This window comes from Haliotis asinina, chromosome 16 (assembly GCF_037392515.1).
Source record: "Haliotis asinina isolate JCU_RB_2024 chromosome 16, JCU_Hal_asi_v2, whole genome shotgun sequence".
NCBI classification, from domain to species: domain Eukaryota; kingdom Metazoa; phylum Mollusca; class Gastropoda; order Lepetellida; family Haliotidae; genus Haliotis; species Haliotis asinina.
In genome coordinates, this window is record NC_090295.1 from 4,574,029 (window position 1) to 4,593,535 (window position 19,507).

Genomic DNA, 19,507 nt, shown 5'->3' on the forward strand with positions numbered 1-19,507 from the left:
CAATTCCGGGTTGTGTCGTGCTGTATGAAATACGACTTACAGAGCGTCACGGGTAATATTATAGCCCATATGACTCTGACATGTCTCTTTATTCAGAAACGCAACCGACATTGGATACTATGAAGATTGAGCCCGATAATCTGATGTATTCCTAACAACGTTCAAAGGATGTGCTGTGCATGCCTATAGAATTGTTACAAGTGTAAAACACTCCAGTTTGAGGCAAATAATTAGCACGGACCTTGTGCAGTGGAATTATCAGTGTTAATTGTAAACAGTGACACCGTAAACCAATACAATGCTGTCTCTTTTTTCAGAATCGCTATTGTCGAGGTGGCGTTAAGTACTCACTCACTAATTTAGAATCGCAGTGCACATGGGATAATGGACTAAAGTCCAAACGACACGATACCAAACATTTTTCAATTTATTTTAATCAAGTATTCCTTCTTGTATGAAAGCGTTTCCCATGTTCCATACCAAACGTATTCGATCGATAAATAAATAGTTAATAAATTGGGGAAAAACACTCATCTTACCAAAATGATGTTACGTCCCGTAGCACGAATGCACGTGCAGTTCAACTGTTTAAAACTGCTGACTCGACACGTTGGGGTCACAGCAGTAAGAAGCACACAAAAGTAATGCCACGTTTGACAGCGATTTGAAGAAAGAGCCGCTGAGATGGTCCAGCAAGGAGCAACGCACACCGATGTCACCAGAAGGTTAGGATGCGTGCGCATAGCCGTTATCAGATTCATGCAGCGGTTGCGTTAAACAGGTTGGACAAGACATAGGTAAAAAAGCGGAATATCACGGGTGACCACGTCTATTGACGGCTGTCATATCCGGGTACTTCATCCCCGGAATCGCCTCATCATGGCGACGTTAACGGCAAGGACGGCACTGGAACAAGTGGTACGACGGCACCCCGAGTAAATAGATTGCAGGCACATGGATTCCGGGCAGGTTGCCCCCAACCCACCTAACGTTCCTGACAGGTTAACAGCAAGCCATCAGATCTGTGTGGGCCAGGTGACTTCGACGCTGGCAACTGCCGCGGGTGAGACTGGGCAAGGTTCAAGTCTTTCCATAAGAGCAGGTTTTGCACATTCAGGAACGATGGTCGGCAGCATGTGTACCGAACATTTGGTGAACGTTTGGCACGGAATTATATTCGACGATTCCTGCCATTCGGAGGTGGAGGTGTGATGGTTTGTGGTAGAATATGCGGTGCCGCCAAAACGAGTCTCCCCGTAATACGAGGAAACCTGAAATCAAAACGTTATCGACATGAAATTTAAAGACCAGTTGTTAGTCATTCATTCAACAAAGTCACGTGGAATCATTTTTCAGCACGATGCGGCAAGACTGACTCAGAACATCCTCGCCAAATCAGGTTTTACCATAGGCGGCATATTCGTTGGATATAAACCCAAACACATATGGGATCATCTGCATCGCTAACTTAAAAACCGCCCTGTGTCTCCAGTCAGCCTCCATCTGGGAATTAAAACAATGCCTCCGTGATGAAATGTAACGCATTCCCCAAGGTCATCCGACGTTTAACGTCATCATTCCGTGGCGGCGTGCTGGTGTGTATTGACGCTTACGGTGGACATACCCGGTACTAGTATGACTTTGGGACGTCTGTTGTGACATGTTCTACACTTGTCTCTTCATTTGTATTTGCATCAAGTGTGTACAGGCCTGTGCTCAAGAATGTAAAGGATTGATTGATATGACGTTTTGCACACGTGTTGTTGAAAATATCTCAAATGAAATATACCAACCTAAAATGTCTTTATCATTTTGATTTTCTTTAATGTTTCTTTCAAACACGTGGTATGGTTTCCTTTGAATAAAAGTTTATCTATACTTTGTTACTGTTACATGCAAATCAATATAATATTTACATGACCATTTCCAAATTGATTACATGGGGAAAGAGAGAATATGATTGCAGACATTCGATAAAACAGATCCATCTGGACCTCGAGATATAACAGATGGTCCATGCTTACATATAACTGCTGATTCATGTTTAGATATGACTGATGGTCCAGACATAATAATTGTAACCTTATAGTAACCTTTACAGGGTTTATGTGTGTTCTAGGATAATTATATTACCTAGATTTGTTGTTGGGACCGCAACACCTTCAAATAATCCAAAAGAGGCGTCAATTAGTGGGCAATCTTTATACGGTTCATTTCACGAGTGATAATAGAATAAAACATTTGCAATATTTCCCGGTTGTACAATGAATACATATGAAAATCATGTGAATTAATAATTACATATACCTTACTGAAAATGGTTCAAACATTTTTATTCAGTTAATCATGACAGGATGTCGAAAACAGTTAGTGCAGCCTTATATCAGTGCAGCTCCCAAACGGTCTTGCAATAAGACAATAATTACAATTATAATAAGATAGTAATAATTATAGTTATGGTGGCGTACACATGAGCTAGATGTAAAAAATCATGTGAATCTGCAAAAGATATAATGTGTTACAACTTGCAAACATTCGTTGAAGGCAAATAGCTGAGAGGTGTTGCGATCTCAGTATAACAGCAAGGCACGGCATGTACTATAAAACTTGCTGACTTGCGAGAATCTCTGCGAAGATATAATGAAGTCATGTCAGGACTTTAGTAGTTCCAGATTTACCTTTTCTGATGAGCTTGAATGACCAAATAAGACTGGTGATAAATTACGTCCTCGACCAAAGAGGTAAACATTTGATCTTATGTCCTTAAATGTCGAGACAGAAATGAAGCGCATCATCGGTGTGATGCCCGTTTTAGCATTCGTGTTTTTTTTTTTTTTATAGATATGTCTGGAAAACTCATCTTCATTTAGATCGCTACAACCTTGCCGAAGCCGGGAGTGCTTGATCTGGCAAAATCCGGAACCAAAGAAACGATTAAAGTAGATTTCACTTGTGTTGTGTTCTTTTAGTTTATTTTTGAATTCTTTAAGAGTGTAAGCGTTTACGAGAGCGAGAGAGTTCCAAACGTTTACTATGTCAGGGATAATGACTTGGAGTACAGATTAGTTTTGCATTTTAATATTTAAGTCGGAATTATTTCTAAGATTATATCAACTTACAGGTGATAGTATTTACATTTTCTGGAAATAAACTGGACAAATAGTCTGGAACTATTTTAGCCATTTTGTAAAATGAACGAACGCTTTAACCACCAGGCTACCCCACTGCCCTGATATAAACTAATAATAATAGCGGTCCTAACACGGAACCTTGCAACTGGTTTTAATTTTGAACTGAAGCCGTTGATTACGACACGCTGTTTGCTATCTTCAAGGTATTTTTTACACCATAAAAGTAGTTTGCAAATACAGTAAGCTTTCGATTTCTGGATGATTCCTCCGTGCCATACTTTATGGAATGCTTTGCTTATGTCGCAAAAACTGCTCTTATTGCCTTCCCTTTATATCATTTCTTGGCATACAATGATACAAGTACGTCAGTTGGAAAGATGGTGTATCACCAGGGGTAAACCTGGCAATATACCTCACATTAGCAATATTTCAAGCTTGTGCAATTAATACATATGAAGATCATGTGACAATATTACTCATAATAAACAATTGCAAAAATAACACGGAAGTGAGGACACTTCATACTGCATCGGAAAACATATTACACATTATGTAGTGCAGCTCTTAAATATGGGTAGAGAATGATACGGTAACTCTTCAGCAAGACATGTATTACATATGTTATTAATTACTAAAACAATCTTCTGTGTTTATGGAGATCGTAAACGATGGGCGGTACTTCACAACGTTAGGTGTGTAAATACAGGGAGTGTACATATCTGTGACACTGGACATTACACCCATCGTATTTGTGAATATACAATGTTTCTTGTTAACAGACCACGGCTGCTATTTGAAAATACTTTCTAAAACAGATACATGTAATTCCTTTTAACATTTTCAAATATCACCTGGTTATAGTTAAAAGAATATAGCTGCTTAAACTCCAACAATAAACAAGTTAACAAATAGTACAGGCACGTCTCCCAGTCACCTCCAATGTCACGTGGAATGTTGGCACAGAACGTACTTTAAACATGGCAGTAATTAGAAAGAGACATGAAAATAGGGAACAACTTGCATTTTGTGATCATAATAAACACGTTTTACAGCCTGAATGATCTTGACCAAAATCTTCACAGAACAAGGTGCAGAATTATGCAGTTGTAATCAGTTGTTGCGCAATGTTGGCTGAACATTTTGTTGAGTTTGGTATATACTGTTTATTTTAATCCAACCACTTCCTACATTTTTTAATGTCACTGTGTTCGAAGAGAGGACGTTTTTCATATCCGAATTGATCATATCCCTGACATGAGGCATTTTGCGATGCGGTCTACTTTGAGAAGAGGAGGTAATCGATTTTGTACAAATGTACAACCAGTGTTTTCATTGATTTTGTCCATGCCAACCCTGGGGGTCACTTACTTTGGTGTCATAAAAATCATCATCACCCCACCCCAGCGATAAATCATCAACGGTCCCTTACAAAATTACGATCGAAGTCTTAACAAATATTTGGATATTTCTATATTTTCCTTAATGGTCACAGCGACGTAAAACACAGCTTGGCAGATTCTGATACCTTTCGGTATAAACTTACCGAAACTGTCAATCCCAAATGCAAATTCAGCCTACAAAGTTGAAAACCAAAGCGATTAAAAAAAGCCCGCGAAATCGGAGTTCAAGCGATTCACTAATCAGTATCACAGCTGCTTCTCTTCGCTGGAGGTAAAGCCAAGTACAAAACATTGCACTTTTGATATGCGATTATACACTGATGATTTTGTTTATTTTATTTCTTAGTCAGCAATCCATGTATTATATCATGAATACGTGATAACTGTGTCTTAATTATGTTTGACTTTTTGGTTGCATGTGACCTTTGATATTTAAATGGTAGTAGGGGGAAATACACTCTCACTGCACGTTTTTCAACTTTACGCGACTCAGCAGAAAGAAATGCACTTCCGTGTTCCGTGTTGTACGTACAAAACACGTATGACGTGGTCACATAAGCTCCACCCATTCATATATACATGTACTTATTTATGATTTCTGTGCACTGAAAACAAACGTGCACATATGCATGTTTGTGCGTGTGCGTGTGCGTGTGCGTGTGCGTGTGTGACGCTTCTATTGGGATATCTGGAAGAAAATTCTTGGAGACGATGATTCAGGTTGAGATATAACTAATCTTTTTCTGTCATTTCTGTTTTGTTCTGATATCATATCAATTCGTGAATGCATGGCGAAGACTAACACAAATCACAGATGTATATACGCATTATTCAGTTATAGGCCAGTCAGGCGAATCTCCCTTTTTAACTGATTCATGGCATTCTAAATTTCGTTTGAGAGAATCGTACATTTTGTATGCTGGTCACCAGATTTATCTTCTCTGATCTTGACCACACGCATCTCCTCCCTGCATGTTGAACCTTGGCCAGCAATCTGAGCAAATGATAACAGTGCTCATTACACCTCTGGCTGGGGTGATCCACGTGTTGTAGCTGTGTATCCCGTCATCGGTAGCACGAATGTGTTCGTCGATGTTTTCCTCACCGTTGCGGTGTGACTTCAGCATTTGGGCTATATCTTAGACCTCCCCACGTAGATGACCAGTCCACCCTCTTTGATACCGTAGATACCCTCTATCTTCCGTTGAGGCCATTATCCCCATGGAATCCCTTGGGCGTCGATCGGGGCTTGGCTGTAACGTCTAGTTATCGCCTGCAATATATGTAACATGGAAGTGAATTGAATTTGGCATACTCCTAATAAACAGACAAAACCTATATCAGGCCTACTACCCCAATCAGATCCGCTGATCGTGGGTTGGAATCCAGGAGGTTTCTGTCAGCAACAAATGACTGCACTTCACGCGACCTGTCACACATTATCTGCGGCGCCCTGATATGACTGGGGTACTGCTCAAACCGGAGATGACCATAATATTACAAGCTCAATCAGACTGGATTCTGAGACAAATTTCACCAGATTTACAAAATATTTTACAAAAGATTCGCGCACTATCAACAGGGAGCAGGTCATATTACAGACAAACTGAGTTTAACAATCTGATTCAGGTCCACACAAATTTCAAAAGTATTTGAACGTGTCACATACAGGACACACATTCAGATCAAATCAGCTCAAGTCAAGTAAATGTTCATGGTCCTCGTACCGTGCGATGGCACACACCCAGTCTCTGAGAACGAGGACTGAGGTTCAACAGGATGGGATAGGATGGGACGTATATAAAGCACGCATATCCACGCAACAAGTACATGCTCAAGGTATTTACGCAGGTATTTTCTCCCTCGATAACTGGATGTCAATCTTAACGTCACATCTTATTATCTCTCACAAGAGCATACAAATCCTACTGCCAAGATGCTCTCGAGTTATTGCAGCTTCCACATCCTCACGAAGTACCTGTTCACAGCTGGGTGGACTGCTACATATAGTCACATTACTTTGCCCAACGTAACTGATTGTTACTGTTTCACCAACTAGTTGCTTGAACGTATTCATGTAGCCACCATCTAGTTATATACCAAAAGGGGTTTTTTTTTGCATGCACAGCGTTGTGCACTGTACACTGGGGGTATAGACTATAGACTTAAATAATGCTGGCATGACATGTCATGTCATGCCATAAACACTGATTATCATTTGTACGTTTACATGTCAGTATTACATCAACACGAGTTTAGCTTTACGTCATATTTAGCAAAATTCCTGCAATATCAAAGGGGGGACGCCAGAAGTGGGCTTCACATATTGTATTCAAGTGAGGAATCGAACTCGCATCTTTTGAGTGATGAGCGAACAATTTGGTCACTAGAAAGACGCTCATACTTTTTGTATTAACGTGAAAGAAGATGTAGAGGACATCTGGTTGGACACTTCTACCAGTAGGCTACCCTATCGCCCATCTTCTAACATGTACCTGACACAATCTTTGACGAAACTCAATCACAGAGCTGATTCTAAGAAAAATGTCAAACTAGCTATTGAATACTTACAGGACATTTCGTCATTCCTGAAACGTCAGTGTAAGGTTCGTACAGCAATGGCGTGCAGTCAGTTTCCTAGAAGTGATACGATTCCAAGTATTGACGGACTATGTGAAGTGTGACTTACACAATGACACCAGAAATCAATAAACGATAACAATAACGTCTGTTTTGCCACTAAACCTACAATGGTTTAAAGTGTAGAAAACTGACAGAGCCTTTTCTGTTTCTACTATGCAGACAGGATGAGTGTGTACCTGTAGAAATTTTGAGAGAGTGGTGGAGGGTTGTCTCCGGGTCTGGATTTAGCTGATGATCTAGCTTGGAGATGAGGGTCAGAAATATAAGACAAAACGCACAGTTTACAATGTCATCGTCTTTATTTCTCTTCTCATCATATCAAATCGTGAATCCATGTGGCCAAGGTTAACACAAATTGCAGATGCATATGTAGTCATCTATAAGTCAAGTGAACCGATTCAACCCTCTTTAACAGATTTATTACCATCCTGTGATACTTCATTTCAGAAAATTGAACATTTTGTTTCCTTGGCAACAGAGTTATCTTTCTTGTCTGATATTGTTTTCTTCGGACACAGGCTTACCCTCTCTGCTTATTGAACCTCGACCAATGACCTTGCATCTATTAAATGCAAGGCAATGCAAGGTATATGTTCATTGCCCTTCTGACAGTGTCCACTCACATAGTTGTACGAGAGCTTCCTGTTATCGGTCACACGAATGCATTTACCTGTGTCTTGTTTAGTGCCACGGCAGTATGACTTCAGACGTTGGAATGTTATAAAAAGAATATCACACTAGTAGTGCATTTGGATGTGTTTTGTTGAAAGAAAAGATGTCATGGGAGCAGGGAAACACCTCGTTATTCGAACACGTTCTTTCTCTGCTCATATTGCCACCTTCTCATTCAGTACAACATACTAGTATGACGTTCTGTATTTATCATATACCCTATTGTCTTGCACTAATTAATTCTTCAGTCAATTAACGACATTGGTTCAATACGTCGTCGTGTTGCACACCTGTTGTACTAGTATTATCCTGAGTTGAAAGGGGTATACAATCAGACCTCCCAACGTAAACCACCTACCCACCCTCTATGATTATGTAGATTCCTTCGTTGATTGGAGTTCCTGAAGGCCAGTCATTCAAGGCATTGCACTCCCACGAATAAAACTTGTTACATATAAAGAGAAAATGTATATCAGAACTAACATCACATATTCTTGGTCTTATAACATGGACATCAAATAGAAAAAAATCTTTTATTTCGTAACAAGTCCAGGGGCTTCTTTCACGAAGGTTAACCTTAACTCACATTCTTTAACATTGCACTAAGGCTACCTTAGTGACTTACGATCACCTTTGCGCTGTGTGAAAGGAGGCCCAAACCTTTAAGATTTAGCTTTGTTTGTATCGCAGATGTCGAAGACGAATCGCGTCTGTTATTTATATGTGATACATATGTCGATTTAAGAAAGGAGTATGTTCCGCTGAAGTTCATTTTATTTGCATCCACTTTTTCGAGTTTCATCATGAGATAACCCGTTAGACAGAATTTGACCTGTTTCTAACACATGCACTCACATTAAGAATAGTTTTGAATTATCATGTCAACGAATGGCACAGTGCTATGATGCTTTTCCACTATTTGCACTGTCTTGTGTGCAATAAACTGTCTTGGCCTTGAGTTGACCATAAAGTCACAGACATGATCAGATGGTGTCAGATTGCGTGCTTGATAGTTACAGAGAACTGTGACATTCCCGAAACCTATGTTCGAGGCAGGTATCTTCCTGGTGGAGTGAATCTTTAACTTTGTCATCAGTATAAACAGTCCGAGACGTAACGTGTACGCGAGACGGCGCGCTCCGCGTTACTAACTGAATCGCTTCCCCCTAATTAATTCAATCACCGTCGAAGCAATATAACAGCATTATGTTTGCATCCCGCTGACAACAAATACTAACAGCTGTGGGTTGAGGCTGACGTGTTTATTTTTACTCTGGTTATTAAGCAGTCTGAAAGAACACAGGAAATATATTAAATACAATTGAGTAGATAATGTATGTACATATTTAGACCACTCAATAAATATATAGAATTCATCTGATCAAATATATTTGAACTATATCACAAGGTATAATGGTACATAACATCGATACAAATATGCAGCGATCATAAAAACTATAGGTGCCTTCAGGAAATGTTATAATTAATACATCCATGATGTACATTTAGGTATTACATACCAGGTTGGTGGTACCCAAGCTGATAGAACTAGATATCCTTCTGAGTGACCACAGATCTGCATGGCAAAAAATAATGTATGCAAAGAGTATATAGACAAGTGATACGCTATAAAGTGAGGTTTAAGAGTACAGCGGCATCCGCCGCACAAATCAAACACGGAACCACGGATAATATACCACATATGCATCAATTAACCACATGTCTCAAACATACATGCATACACACATTCAAACATATGCATTCATGCATTCAAACGAACTAGTGATTACTTTTATAAGATGCCTGAGATTTAGTTAATAGTTAACTGAATAACCTTGCATTTAATCCTTAAACATTGCCATAAGACAGTGATCTGATAGCTTATCTATTACACATATTAATAGAATATGTTACATTACAGGTATATCAAGTCTGAATTACGTGCTACCGTAAGTCTTATTTCTGATTCTAATAAACAAGAAATTATCCATATATACAGTATTTTATACAATATGGACCAACATTAAATCATCACACGACTGTAGTTATGTGTTGCTCTCAACGAAACAAGACAGCATCTGAGTTTAAAATCTGAACTTTGTGTTAAACAGTGGCCAGCTTGGCCTATCAGAAATAGAAATGACTTGGGGGCTGTGGCAAAGAATGTTGAAAGCATGCAGTGTGACAATTAGTGGAGATTAGACTGAGTGTTAATAAGGCCTACTATGCAGAGCTATGGACTAAGAGTAAAATGAAGTGTAAAAAATTGGTAAGATTCTTATAAGTATCCATTGTTATCAAATGGAAACAGCGCCATGATTGATACTTAAGAAGAACTATATACAAATATATATATACATATGAGTCTGCCACAGCAACTCGATTGGGTGCAAACACGATGCAGGGTAATTAAAGCGTCCCGTAAAATCCCCAAGGGTGGTGGGGTACTTCACAGTCGTGAATGAAGAGGTTTTTCCATCTGGGATGCCATGCTGTCGTCATTTGCACTGAACAGATTACAACTTGCAGAATACATGTTGTTTGTCCGACAAAATATTCACAATCATCCTTGGTTGATAAATATAACCAATGTAACGCTGATGTGTCTATAAATTTAGAAACACAATAGATAATATTATCACATTAGCAAAAACTTTTATATTACAATTCCAAATGACCTGCTGTATATACCTACAGAGTAATTACAAATGTTAAACAAGTCAGCTTCAGACAGAGAGACAGAGCGGTGAGCGTTACATGGAGGGCATTCCATAACCTAGATCCATCTGGACCGCCAAGTATAACTGATGATCCAGATTTAAATAAAACTGATGATCCAAGTTTAGATATAACTGATGGTCAAGGTTTAAATATAAATGATGGTTCCGATTTAGATATAACTGATGATTCGGGTTTAGATGTAAGTGGTGATAGAGGTTTAGATATAACTGATGATTCAGGGGCAGATAAAACTAATGACCCAAGCTTAGATAAAGCTGATGAGCCAGGTTTAGATGTAACTGATGATCCAGGTTTAGATGTAACTGATGATCCAGGTTTAGATGTAATTGATGATCCAGGTTTGGATGTAACTGATGATCCAGGTTTAGATGTAACATGATCGAGGTTAATATGTAACTGATGATCCAGGTTTAGATGTAACTGATGTTCCAGGTTTAGATGTAACTGATGTTCCAGGTTTAGATGTAACTGATGATCCAGGTTTAGATGTAATTGATGATCCAGGTTTGGATGTAACTGATGATCCAGGTTTAGATGTAACATGATCGAGGTTAATATGTAACTGATGAAGTAGATCTTAACATAACTAATGATCCAGGTTTTAGGTGACGTTCAGAAATATAAGACAGGAAGCGTAGTTTACAATGTCATCATGTATATTTCTGTATTGTTCTGTTCTCGTACAATATGACTCCGTGGTGTAGTGGTTAGAGCGACCGTCGTTGGCGATCTATAGTCCGTGTTTTATATTGTAACATTACTAGAATGTTTTACTTTTCCATGCTAGTTTTATACCCATACCTGTGATGCCCTAGTCTTTCATTCTTCAAAATGTTTTCATTTTTCTCATGTAAATATATCGTTTTCGTCACGATATGGCTGAGACGTTGCCCATGTGACGTTAAATTTTAACTCACCCACTCACTTAGAGCGCCCGCCCGCAAAGCGGAAGGTCACGGGTTCGATCCCTGGCCGCGTCATGGGATCATGGGAATCAGCATTAATGGGTCCAACAAGGACTGGCTGGCTCGGAATCAGCATTAATGGGTCCAACAAGGACTGGCTGGCTCGGAATCAGCATAATGTATCTGAATGGGTATTCATGCTAGCACCATAAAAGCAGTCACACATACACACGCACGTGTCGTCATCTGAGCGAATTATTTTTAACTACGACGTTAAACCATATTTCACCTCATCGCATCATATGAAATCGTGAATGCATGAGACCAAGGATAACACAGATGTATACACACATTATTCAGTTAGCTATAGGCAAGTCAGGTGAATCTCCTTCTTAAACCGATTCATGACATTCTGGATTTCGTTTTAGAGAATCGCACTTTCTGTATCCTTGTTTGTCTTTTCTGGCGCTTTTTGGTCTGGGAACATGCATCTCCACTCCGCATGTTGAAAGTCGGCCAGGCATCTTGCAACTCAGCGATGCATTTTAAATAGCAGTGTTCAGCACACTTGTGGTCGGGGTCAACTACATATCCGTACCGAAGCTGCGAGTCATCAGTAACACCAATATATCTGTTGATGGCTTGCCGTTGTCCGGAACAGTGTGACTTTAGGCGTTTTATAATATCTACAGACCTTCCCACATAGATAACGAATCCACCTTTTTTGATGACGTAGATTCCTTTCATTTTCGTCTTTTGTCGAGGCCATTGTTTCCATGTACTGCCTTGGCTTTTGATCAGGGCTTTGCTGTTTTGCTTTGTTTTAACCTACAATATATGTAACATGGAAGTGAGCTCAGCCTGACATACTCCTAATGAAGTATATAGTAGACCTAGAACCTATATTTGTCTTGACAGGATCTGCTGGTCGTGAGTTTGAATTCAAGACTGGTCCTGTATCTGTCTGCATCAAACATACCGTACAGTGGCGCACACCAACTCTTGGAGAACTAAGGCAGTTGGGGGTTCTATCATGGTATTACATGCTTGAATGAAGGTGGTACCACAGACGCATATCATGCTGGCGTATCTCTTCAATTACAGTGAGTTTAGTTTTATGCCGTTTGTAGCTATATCACAGCGGGAACACACAAAATAAGATTTCACACGTTGTACCCATGTGAGGAATCGAACCCCGGTGAACGGCATGATGAACCGACGCTTTAACCACAAAACTTTGTAAAGAAGTCAATATTTGTTGTTATACCATAGAAGAATATAGAGGGGATATGTGGTTTTCTCGTCTCGAATTGACTCTATGATAAATGTTAAATTAACTGTACTTACAGAACAGTTCACCATTCTCGAAGCGTTAGTGTAAGGCAGGAATCTGTAGACGGAGCTAGTACCTGCAAAGGCGTGCGGTAGCGTGCAGTCACCGTCCTAGACGTAATACAATCACGGATATTGTGGGGCTATATGAAGTGTAACTTACACGATGACAGCAACATAACCAATACAACGCTGACGTGTCTCATAATTTAGCCACAATAGACATTGCGTAATAGTCCAGTGCTACACATCGGGTTTCTCAGAAAAATATAGGGTATTACCTGGTTAAAATAAACAGTGACACCAAAACTCAATACAACTCTGACGTGTCTCCAAATTTAGAATCACAATGGAAACTTGGGTAATATTTATGCTTTCATTCCGTTCCATGCAAATGTATATAATCCTTACATGACTCTTTCCAACTTGGTCGAATGACGTTTGTCACTATTAACGTGTTCATGTTATGGTGCGGGTGAGGGAGACTTCAAGATCACATTTGACCAAATCATTCATCACCTGAAATATGTTAGCCCCAGTTCGTCAGGCTGGCTGATACGACTTCAGTGTTAATCACAATGCGAACGACCTATCCCTATCACAACTTATACTGGAATGAGCTGTAGAATGCTTGTTGAACACTTGGACATTCTTGAAATGTCAGTGCAAAGTCCATTCGTTATCACTCGTCCTCTTGCATAATGTACAAGGTCGTTATTCGGCTTTATATATAAACACGCCTGGCTATATATATACCTCGATATATTTACATCCCAATCAGAATTATCTTTACATGGTCATCTCCAAGTTGACCTTCCATATCTATGCTTACGTGCAAGTGTACAAAAGTGTAAGAAGTACAGATAGATCTAGAGATGTGTTCAAAGTACAAATATACCGGCAGACGTGTACGAAGTACAGATATATAGGGAGAGGTGTACAAAGTACAGCTATACCGGGAGATGTGTACATTGTACAGATATACCAGGAGAGGTGTACACTGTACAGATATACCGGGAGAGATGTTCAAAGTACAGATATATCGGGAGAGGTGTACACTGTACAGATATACCAGGAGAGGTGTACACTGTACAGATATACCGGGAAAGGTTTACACTGCACAGATATATCGGGAGAGGTACACAAAGTACAGATATACCAGGAGAGGTGTACACTGTACAGATATATCAGGACAGGTGTACAAAGTACATATATACCGGGAGAGGAGTACACCGTACAGACATACCGTGAGAGGTGTAGGAAGTACAGACATACCAGGAAAGGTTTACACTGCACAGATATACCAGGAGAGGTACACAAAGTACAGATATACCAGGGGAGGTGTACACTGTACAGATATACCAGGAGAGGTGTAGGGAGTACAGATATACCGGGAGAGATGTTCAAAGTACAGATATATCGGGAGAGGTGTACACTGTACAGATATACCAGGAGAGGTGTACACTGTACAGATATACCGGGAAAGGTTTACACTGCACAGATATATCGGGAGAGGTACACAAAGTACAGATATACCAGGAGAGGTGTACACTGTACAGATACACCAGGAGAGGTGTAGGAAGTACAGGTATATCGCCATAGGTACACAAAGTACAGATATACCAGGAGAGGTGTACATTGTACAGATATACCGGGAAAGGTTTACACTGCACAGATATATCGGGAGAGGTACACAAAGTACAGATATACCAGGAGAGGTGTACACTGTACAGATATACCGGGAAAGGTTTACACTGCACAGATATATCGGGAGAGGTACACAAAGTACAGATATACCAGGAGAGGTGTACACTGTACAGATATATCAGGACAGGTGTACAAAGTACATATATACCGGGAGAGGAGTACACTGTACAGACATACCGTGAGAGGTGTAGGAAGTACAGACATACCAGGAAAGGTTTACACTGCACAGATATACCAGGAGAGGTACACAAAGTACAGATATACCAGGGGAGGTGTACACTGTACAGATATACCGGGAAAGGTTTACACTGCACAGATATATCGGGAGAGGTACACAAAGTACAGATATACCAGGAGAGGTGTACACTGTACAGATATATCAGGACAGGTGTACACTGTACAGACATACCGGGAGAGGTGTAGGAAGTACAGACATACCAGGAAAGGTTTACACTGCACAGATATACCAGGAGAGGTACACAAAGTACAGATATACCAGGAGAGGTGTACACTGTACAGATACAACAGGAGAGGTGTAGGAAGTACAGATATACCGGGAGAGGTGTACAGATATATCGGGAGAGGTGTACAGATATATTGGGAGAGGTGTACACTGTACAGATATATCGGGAGAGGTGTACACTGTACAGATATATCGGGAGAAGTGTACACTGTACAGATATACCAGGAGAGGTGTACACTGTACAGATATACCGGGAGAGGTTTACACTGCATAGATATATCAGGAGATGTGTAGGATGTACAGATATACCGGAAGTGGTGTACACTGTACAGATATACCGGGAGATGTGTACAAAGTACAGAAATACCGGGAAAGGTGTAGGAAGTACAGATATATAGGGAGAGGTGTACAAAGTACAGCTATATCGGGAGAGGTGTACACTGTACAGATATACCAGGAGATGTTTAGGAAGTACAGATATATTGGGAGAGGTGTACACTGTACAGATATATCGGGAGAGGTGTACACTGTACAGATATACCAGGAGAGGTGTAGGGAGTACAGATATACCGGGAGAGATGTTCAAAGTACAGATATATCGGGAGAGGTACACAAAGTACAGATATACCAGGAGAGGTGTACACTGTACAGATATACCAGGAGAGGTGTAAGAAGTACAGATACATCGGGACAGGTTCAAAAAGTACAGATATACCAGGAGAGGTGTAGGAAGTACAGATATACCGGGAAAGGTGTACAAAGAACAGGTATATCGGGAGAGGTGTACAAAGTACAGATATATCGGGAAAGGTGTAGGAGGTACATATATATCGGGAGAGGTGTACAAAGTACAGATATATCGGGAAAGGTGTAGGAGGTACATATATATCGGGAGAGGTGTAAACTGTACAGGTATACCAGGAGAGGTGTAGGAAGTACAGATATACCGGGAAAGGTTTACACTGCACGGATATACCGAGAGAGGTGTAGGAAGTACAGATATAAGGGAAGCGTGTACAAAGTACAGATATACCGAGAGAGGTGTAAACTGTACACATAAACCGGGAAAGGTGTAAGAGGTACAGATACACCATGGAGAGGTATACAAAGTACAGATATACCGGGAGGGGTGTATAAAGTACAGATACACTGTACAGATATAACGGGATAGGTGTACATAGTGCGGCTCGGGTTCCGTTGGTTTTAACCATTTATACAATGCAGACGTCAGTTGGAATCAGTTTCGGGCGTTCGGACGTTGTTACATATAAACATATAACACATGGTTCCTGGCGACTTTAAGGTAAATAATTTATATTTTCTTTATTTCAACCGTAACAACAATATGCAAGAACAGACAGTCATCCACAGAAACAAAGACTTCACTGAACAGTGATCCTTCACTGCTCTGCTGTCGAGTATTATCGCCGGCAGCAGCCAACACAGGACACAGCAACTGAAATGGAGAAGAGAGAAAGTAGACTGAGAGGGTTTGATGTCTCTGAAAGACGTCTTGGTTATATCAGGATGTGTCGCCTCGCCCAAATGAATAAGGAAGACAATCAGACTGAATTCTGGCAGGATGTTAGGGACGGGACACGCACAACTAAGAACCTCCGACTGAAACGTAACTGACGGTTGTTCGTTCATGAGTGAGTGAGTGAGGGAGGGTATGGATAGGTGGGTAAGTGAAATATGGAACAATTTATCAGTTAATATTGTGTGCAGTTGCATAATCGTTAACTAAGTTCATTTCCTTTTGACGTTATTACTGGAGTTTCCCTTCATAAGCATGTTACGGTGAACGTTAGATATAACGAATATGGCCTGCGTCCTTCGATGCGCCTTATAACCGGAGACAGCTGCAACTGTAAGTGGAGATGTAGATATGCAAGTAGAAGAGTATTTTATGGGGTTTAGATCTGTAAAGGTGAGCTACAGACCCTTTGTCAGTTGTTCAGTATATATTTGTTCAGAGGTAGACGTATGTTTCACATACTGTATGGACGACTGGCCTCAAAAGAGTATAAAGTGTTCCGGAACTTTTATCCAGCCTATTTCCAGGGGTTCCGGGTTAGAGGGTGTTCCGCATCCCATGGTTGTCCTTAAAGACGACCGACGGGATCGGGGGAGTCAACCTTGCTGACTCGACTGTCTAGATCAATGTCTATTCATGCTTGATTGGGCTTACGTCAGTTAATTGACCAAATCTGACTATTTACAGGTGGCCGTGAGGTAATAGCGGTGTCAAACAACATTCAGTCGTGGTATTTCATCATACCACTCCGCTGCAGAGGGTAGGTCCAGTTATCAATGAGAGATCTTCGATGCCTATAACGCAGATCACTTACTTATTTTCCGGCGGTTGTGAGGATGATGGGGAGGTAGTTGCTGTGGCTGTGACCTCCGCTGCCGCCGTGGGAGATGGGCACAGGGATGGGGATGGGATAGTCCTCAGATGAAGATTCGGAAGACTCGGAAGACCCTCCACAGCTGGAGCATTCGCTAGACTCTGAAGATCCGGATGACCCGCCACCGGAGGAGTGGTGATGGTGGACGATGATCTCCTCGCTGCTGCTGGAGCTCTCACTCTCGCTGCTGCTGCTGCTGCTGCTGCTGCTGCTGCCGTGGTGATGGTGTCTGTGTCTGTGGTGATGGTGTCTGTGATGGCCGTGGCGGTGATGATGGTGGTGGTGATGATGCCTGTGACGGCGATGGTGGTGATGGTGATGATGACGATGAGAGTAGACCAGTGCCACAAGGGCTGAAACGCAAGAGAAGATGGGTGAATTTGACCCCGCATGTTACAGTACACCTTGCAGTTACATCGCCGATAGTATGTGACCTTAACGATGATCAACTCGGCGTCAGTATAAAGTTAAACAAAAGCAAACAACAACCACCCCCACCCCCAAAAGAATAACAACAACAACAACAAACCAAATAATAAATGCTCAAAGTATAAGTATTTTTCGGGTTTCAAGACACATAACTTCAATGCACGTTAACCATTCTGCAGGATATATTGTGTAGACAGAAGCAGCAGTAAGAAACCTAATGTGGAGTTTCTTTATATCTGCCTCACTAAGACTGCGAATGTCAGAGCAAGAAGCAAAGGTCCATAGCATCATGTAACATACTGGTACTATTTTTAAAAAGACTAGAGAATAAAGCGTTCGCTGGTCCCGCCAAAGACCCGGCTCCCTAAGCCATGATTATCATAGTGTTTACCGTGTAACCCTAAGGAAAAAACGCCTCCGTGGTGTAGTGGTTAGAACGTCCGCCCAGAGAGTGATAGGTCGCGGGTTCCATCCCTGGCAGCGTCGTACCAATGACGTTAGAATATGGTACTTGTTGGTCCCTGCCTGGCGCATGCATTAATATGTACAGCAATGACTGGTCGGCTAGGTCAGTGTAATGTCTCTGATTGGGGTATTCATGCTCAACTGCGGCGTGGTCTCGCATTCAGCTGGCACTTACAAACCAGCTCTAGGACAAGCAGCCACACATACACAAGCATGCACGTTGTCATTTGAGCGAAATGTTTGCCGTTAAATCCCATTTCACCTCGCTTCACCTTAATTAGAAAACCCTGTGAATAAAAAAAAGACAAAAAGACGAAAAAACACGTACCAGTCAGCAGTAGGGCCACAATGATGACTTTGTTCATTTTCAGCTAGATCCTGGTCACAGCTATGGATATCGTAAACTTTTTTCATGGTTTATATACAGCTGAATCGACCCCCGCCGGCTGGTATGACTGGTGTCCACGCCCACAGTTCGCCCGTGTGGTCAAGGTGGTGGCCGGGAACGCCGTGGTCAGTGACGTGAGCCCGCTGGTAATACCACACGACCTGCTCACCAGCAGACCACGTCAAGACTGAAGAAAGCGCTAGGTACATGTCCATCAGCTGGATGCGAAGGATTAGGAAGTATCACAGCATGCTAAAGTCTCAGCATAACTGTTACATATTTCATAGTGTTCACTTTACTGACCTATTTCAGAAGCCTCATTGGGCCTATGGTGTATTGCGAGTTGCGTCCCTTGAAGTCAGGATTCGCCGATGTGAATACATGATCAGTCTTGAGTTTTTCTCAAAAAACGGTTCCGGTTATAATATTGGCCTTCAGTAACCCATGCTTGTCGTAAGAGGGAACTAACGGGATCCGGTGGTTAGGCTCGCTGACTTGGATAACACGATGGATGTTCGAGCTGTTGATCACTGGATTGCCTGGTCCAGACTCGATTAATTTCTGACCGCCGCCATGTAGCTGGAATGTTGCTGAGTGCGGCGTAAAACTAAACTCACTCTCACACAAAAGCGTTATGGTAAATTATGCAATGTATACTGAGAATAACAAATAGAGGAATTCAAACGATCCTTTACAGTCCGTTTGAGTCAGAAACGGGCAAATTTTGTCATTTTCAAAACTGCCACATAAATATAAATAGTACTCGTTTATCATTTACTAATACCCAACAGCTTTATTATATTTAAACATTTTCCGGAC

At 41.1% G+C, this 19,507-nt stretch overlaps 1 protein-coding gene across 1 annotated transcript; it reads right to left on the reverse strand.

Moving 5' to 3' along the window:
* Positions 1–17,346: 17,346 nt before the first annotated feature.
* On the reverse strand, positions 17,347–18,933 carry LOC137268951 (lateral signaling target protein 2 homolog). Its single transcript, XM_067803577.1, has 2 exons — positions 18,629–18,933; positions 17,347–17,759 (listed from the first exon to the last, which is right to left on the reverse strand). The coding sequence occupies exons 1-2, from the start codon at positions 18,663–18,665 to the stop codon at positions 17,347–17,349; spliced, it is 450 nt and encodes a 149-aa protein (XP_067659678.1). The 5' UTR covers positions 18,666–18,933.
* Positions 18,934–19,507: the final 574 nt, after the last annotated feature.